Source organism: Pseudoliparis swirei, chromosome 11 (assembly GCF_029220125.1).
Source record: "Pseudoliparis swirei isolate HS2019 ecotype Mariana Trench chromosome 11, NWPU_hadal_v1, whole genome shotgun sequence".
NCBI classification, from domain to species: domain Eukaryota; kingdom Metazoa; phylum Chordata; class Actinopteri; order Perciformes; family Liparidae; genus Pseudoliparis; species Pseudoliparis swirei.
The window spans coordinates 15,318,750-15,324,751 of record NC_079398.1 but is presented as its reverse complement, the minus strand read 5'-3'; the positions used below and the strand labels follow the sequence as shown (position 1 = coordinate 15,324,751).

General features: G+C 43.5%; 1 protein-coding gene across 1 annotated transcript; it reads right to left on the bottom strand.

Moving 5' to 3' along the window:
* Nucleotides 1–972: 972 nt before the first annotated feature.
* On the bottom strand, nucleotides 973–1,999 carry LOC130201673 (complement C1q-like protein 4). Its single transcript, XM_056426761.1, has 5 exons — nucleotides 1,960–1,999; nucleotides 1,836–1,889; nucleotides 1,684–1,739; nucleotides 1,375–1,498; nucleotides 973–1,253 (listed from the first exon to the last, which is right to left on the bottom strand). Exons 1-5 carry the CDS (start codon nucleotides 1,997–1,999, stop codon nucleotides 973–975), a joined length of 555 nt encoding a protein of 184 aa, XP_056282736.1.
* Nucleotides 2,000–6,002: the final 4,003 nt, after the last annotated feature.

Genomic DNA, 6,002 nt, shown 5'->3' with positions numbered 1-6,002 from the left:
ACTCCGGAACGGCCAGAAGGGCCCCACCGGAGGATCTAAGGCTGCGTGCTGGCTCATAAGGGGCTAACAACTCAATGATGTAGCTTGGAGTCAGACCTAGACGTGCTTTAAAAGTGATCAGCAAAATCTTAAAATCAATTCTAAAACGAACAGGGAGCCAGTGGAGAGAGGCCAGGACTGGGGTAATGTGATGTCGTCTGTTAAAACCAGTCAGAAGCCTCGCTGCTGCATTCCTGACTAGTTGGAGGCGGGAGATAGTTTTTTGATTAATGCCGGAAAGGAGGGAGTTGCAGTAGTCTAGTCTTGAGAAAATGAGTGCATGAATGATTTTTTCCAGGTCTGACTGTGACAGTATCGGTTTAATTTTTGTAATGATTCGCAACTGAAAAAAGCAGGACTGGACAATTTTTTAAATCTGTGATTCAAAATTCAATTGCGAATCAAACATGACACCCAGATTTCTTGCAACAGGTGTTAAATAGGCAGCAAGGGGACCAAGTTCACTATCGACGATACCGGTGTTATTGTTTGGGGAATTGAAGACTATCACTTCTGATTTTGAGTTATTGAGTTGGAGAAAGTTTTGTGCCATCCAGCAGTTAACATCAGAGAGACAATTTAAAACAGCAGCTCGGCTCTCTGGGTCACCTGGTCTCAGTGGAAGGTATATCTGTGTGTCGTCTGCATAGCAATGAAAAGATACATTGTGTCGCTGGAGGATTTGACCAAGTGGAAGCATATAGATAGAAAATAAAAGTGGACCTAAAATTGAACCTTGTGGTACACCACAGGTAATATTAGTAGTGGAAGACAAGTGATTACCTATGGTGACCGAGTAAGATCTATTTGAAAGGTACGAGGAAAACCAGCCAAGTGCAGTGTCTTTGATGCCAACCCAGTTTTTGAGGCGATCGATTAAACAGCCTAAGGCTGCAGAGATAGTGTGTTGCTGACCGAAGGTCTCACTCCGGGTCAGAGGGGGACCAGCAGGAAGTCGGAGAAGATGCTGAGGTTGCGCGAGTCGTCGTAGAGTCGGTAGCTGGTCGGCAGGCTGAGGCGGACGCCATCGCCGCTCTCCAGCTGCAGCGCCACGCCGCCGGACGTGGACGCGTAGCCACCGTGGGTGTTGAGGTCCAGGCTGAAGACGATTGGCTGGTTGTTCCGGTACAGGTGGAGACCCATGTAACCCTTCAGGTAATCTTCTGCCGTGAAGCTGAAGAAGTAGAGTCCTCTGACGGGAGCCGTGAACACACCTGACAGACAAAGAGCGGGTCACAGTGAACACAGCTCTAGTCTGGTTGTAAGGGGGTCTCTAAGAGGACAGGGTCTACCTGCAGCCTGGTTTTAAGGGGTCTCTAGGGGGACGGGGTCTACCTGCAGTCTGGTTGTAGGCCCGGCCGATGTTGGTGATGGTCTTGGAGAAGACCAGCGTCGTCTCCTCGTCGAAGGGGCCCAAGACCCCGGAGTCCGTCAGCCCGGCGCTGAAGGCCACCTTCAGCTGTGCTGCAGGCAGAGCAGCAGAAGCCGTTTGAGACTCTTGAGACTCTGAGTAGTTCCTCGTGTCATTGAAAGCTTTGATTACAGAATCTAAAGACGTGAACTGAGTGAAGAACAAAAGGTTAAAGATCACAGTCAACATGTTCAGGTTCTGCTCCTCATGAACTTCTCAATGTTGCCTCCAACCTGAGCTGCTGCCGGAGTGCCGCCGCTCGGCCTCCTCGCGCCCCCCCAGCCGGGAGCTCAGAGCTGAAGGGCAGAAAGCAGTGGAGACCAACAGGCGGTCAGACTTTGAAGCAGCAGACGTTGCAGTCAGGTCAATAAGCAGTTAGCGTCACCTGTGTGCTCCGTCTCCAGATATTCCTCACTGACCTTCAGTCTGACCTCCAGAGCTGAGGAGAACCAGGGACTCGTGAACACTGAGTCCCTCTTGGTGCGGATGAACATAGACAGACGATGTACCTGTGGTGATGTGGAGTCCGTCTGCCAGTCTGGACTCCATCCAGGAGAGTTGATCGGACTGAACTGAAACACAAGAATAAAGAGTGTTTACTATTGTGAAGAGACAACAACAATAACACGTTATGTAATCAGTTCAAGGAGGTAAATACAATCATAACCCCTCATTGATAGTCTCTTCGTCAGCTCAGAGGATCAGCAGGTTCCTTAGAGAACCTCTTATACCGGAGGGTTCTACTAGAACCATCAGGTGTCCTTCAGTCCAGAGGAGTTCCTCAGGGAACCATGTTGGGTCCTCCACAGCTTCAGTCCAGAGGAGTTCCTCAGGGAACCATGTTGCCGTTCGGACGTTTTATCGTTCGTCACGCGACATTGATTTTACTTTGTAAGTCGGTGGCGCTTTGACTCTGAGTGAAGTTTGGAGTAGAGTCGAGCGAGTCGAGTGTAGCCAGCAGGTCACTACATCTTTGACTTTAAATGTTTGTGCTAAGTTTAGTTACGTTTCAAGCATTTTAAGTCCTTCTAAAGCCCCTTCGTTGTTTGACGCGAAGAATGGGTTGCCACGGCAACAGTGTTAGACAAAACATAAAATGCTTCGTCTTCTGGCATCATGAAAGTCTAACCTTCATGTGGAACAAATTTGATGTTGATCTGATTTACCTTCTCAGAGAAGGAAGCCAAAGAATAAATGATTTGTGTTCCTTTTGCCACTAGGTGGTGCTAAGACCATAATTAGAAATTAGCATATGGATCTCTTCAGGGTCAGTATGTCATGACAAATGAGAAATATGGAGCAGATTACACAATGTATGGCCGAGTTACGACAACGTACATTTTCATGGCGAATGGCGTTTCTTTACCGGTCCGGCAAACGCACATAGTTTAATATTTTTGAAATCCTTCAAAGATTTTTCAAGACAAAGGTCTCAAGATCATACTGCCCAAGGTTGGAATCAATCGGGTTTAAGCTCTAGGAGGAGTTAACTGTTTTACAACCCCTAAAAACATGAAAAAAGGCCAAAAAGGCATATTTTGAGGGATTGATTGTAGTGCCCCCTAACGTTCAAATATTATGAAAAAAATCAAGGTAGGTTAAGTTTGTCCTTGTGGACATAGGCTACCAATTTGGTGAAGATAGTCAAAGTGATTTGGAAGTTATGTGTCTTTATATATTACGCCACACCCCTTGGATGTTCATTGGTCCATATCTTCTGAATGCAATAAGATATCAACAATTCCTGAGAAGTATTCCTTTAAATTGAACCAATAATGGACCTCAGAAATTCTGGTATTAATCGGAACAAGGCTTTTGAAGAAAAGTGCAAAAAAATAGTTTTTTTACAAAATTCTAAATGGCGGAGAATCTAAGTTGACGTAGCTTATGGTCATAATAATATTTTTTGTAGAGCAGGTCCAAGCGGAGATGTATGCTGAATTACGAGTCAATTAGTCATTGAAGGCAAAAAACTTGGGCTTTTGAACAAAAATTCATTCTAGGGGGCGCTATCGAGCCATATTGTCATTCCGAAGCATTCAAATCATATCAGGTAACTACATATTTGACTTTAAATGTGTGTGCCAAGTTTAGTCACATTTCGAGCATGTTAGATTGTTTACTTGTTCACGGCGAAGGATCAAAGTTTGCTGATGCTACGACTCGCTACTCTTCAACGTGTCATTACGACCTTCACAGGGAAGCATTATCAAGGTCTTACATCTATTCTGGTATATTTTGAGAGGGATCTGAATAATCTGTGAGGAGAAGGGTAAAAAAGTAGAAAACATGTAACTTCCTCTTGCCACGAGGTGGCGCTATGACTATTATTCAAAATTAGCATATGGATGTCTTCAGGCTCAGTATGTCATGCTATATGAGAAATATGGAGCAGATTACATTATTTATGGGCGAGTTACATCAACTTGGATTTTTATGGCGAATGGTGTTTTTTGACTTTCAAAGACTTTTCACGGCAAAGGTCTCAAGATCATACTGGGCAAGTCTGGAATGGATCGGGTGTAAGCTCTAGGAGGAGTTTACTGTTTTAAAACTGCCAAAAACATGAAAAAGGCTTAAAAGGGGCCAAAAATGCAGATATTGAGGAATTAATTGCAGCGCCCCCTAATGTTCAAATATTATGAAAAAAATAACGTACTTTAAGGGATGCGATATGGACATAGGCTAGTAATTTGGTGAGGATAGGCCAAATAATTTAGAAGTTGTGTGACTTCAAATATGAGGATACACCCCTTAAATGTGCATTGGTCTATATTCTCTGAAGGCAATAAGATATCAACAAGATTTTCAGGCCTTATGATGACATTGAACCAATAATGGATCCCAGAAATTTCCGGATGAATCGGACAAATTGTTTCCGAAAAAAGTGAATCTTTCTTTTTTAACGAAAATTCAAAATGGCGGAAAATCTAAGAAGGCGCATTTGATGGCCACCATTAACTTATTTGTAGAGCAGGTCCAAGTGAACATGTATACCAAATTTCAGAACAATCGATCATAGCTTTCAAAAATGGCAGCCTTTCTACTGAAAGGGGGCGCTATAGAGCAATTTCTTTGTACTAAAATGCGACACCTGTAAAATATCAAAATTTTCACCAGTCCTGATATGCATGTCAAATTTGACAACGTTTGGGATATGATAAAGGTTTCAAAAACAATTTCATTGACGGAGAAATAATAACTCTTAGAAAAAACAATAGGTTCCTCTACGACGAAGTCGACGAGGACCCTAATTAAAGCTGCAAACAGTGATGTGCGGGTTCTCGTTCCTTCTTCGCACATCGGGGGTGCTGGCCAGACACCGGCCCCCTCAGCCGAAAAACGTAGGCCCGCGGTTCGTGCGTTTTACCCGATGCATTTTAGGCTGATTTGCTTTGGCCACTCGGTGGCGTTATGACTACAATTCAAAATTATCATATGAATGTCTTCAGGGTCAGTATTTTATGACATACAAGTAATACGGAGCAGATTAGATAATGTATGGCCGAGTTACATCAACTTGCATGTTCATGGCGAATGGCGTTTCTTTGCCCGTTCGGAGATGGCACATAGTTTAATATTTTTGAAATCTTTCAAAGATTTTTCATTTTTCATTAGGGTCTCGGGGGCGCTGGAGCCGATCCCAGCTGACATAGGGCGAAGGCAGGGGACACCCTGGACAGGCCGCCAGTCCATCTCAGGGCACACATAGAGACATACAACCATTCACTCTCACATTCACACCTATGGGCAATTTCGACATCAATTAACCTGACTGCATGTCTTTGGACTGGGGAGGAAGCCGGAGAACCCGGAGGGAACCCACGCTGCCACGGGGAGAACATGCAAACTCCACCCCCGCGACCCTAATGAGGATGAAGTGGTATTGATAATGGATGGATGGATGGAAAGATTTTTCATGGCAAAGGTCTCAAGACCTTACTGCCCGACTTTGAAATGAATCGGGCTAAAAATCTAGGAGGAGTTGACTGTTTAACAACTCCCAAAAATGTGGAAAATCAGCTAAAGAAATGCAGATATTTAGCGATTTATTGCAGCGCCCCATGATGTTCAAATATTATGAAAAAAATAGGGTACGTTTAGGGATACCATGTAGACATAAACTAGACATTTAATGAGGATAGGCCATGTAATTTGGAAGTAAGGTGTCTTTACATATTCGACCAAATCCCTTAGATGTTCATTGGACCATATCCTCTGAACGCAATAAGATATCAACAATCTTTTAAAGATCTTTGATGGCATTGAACCAATAATGAACCACAACAAGTTGTGTATGAAACGTTAGAGTTAGAAAGAATGTTTTTTTTACCAAATTAAAAATGGCGGAAAATCTAAGTAGACATAGCTTAATGTCACAATGATATTTGTTGTTGAGCAGGTCCAAGCGGACATGTATGCTAAATTACGAGTCAATTAGTCATTGGTGGCAAAAAACGTGGGCTTTTGAACGAAAATTTATTCTAGGGGGCGCTATGGAGCCATATTTTCATTCCGAAGCATTCAAATCATATCTGGTAACTACATATTT

Excerpts from the sequence above, each read along its gene's own strand:
- LOC130201673 (XM_056426761.1), bottom strand. The coding sequence starts at position 1,999 with ATGGAGTCCAGACTGGCAGACGGACTCCACATCACCACAG. Across the intron at positions 1,890-1,959 it reads CGGACTCCACATCACCACAG|CTCTGGAGGTCAGACTGAAG; the intron begins GTACATCGTCTG and ends GGTTCTCCTCAG. Across the intron at positions 1,740-1,835 it reads TCTGGAGACGGAGCACACAG|CTCCCGGCTGGGGGGGCGCG; the intron begins GTGACGCTAACT and ends TTCAGCTCTGAG.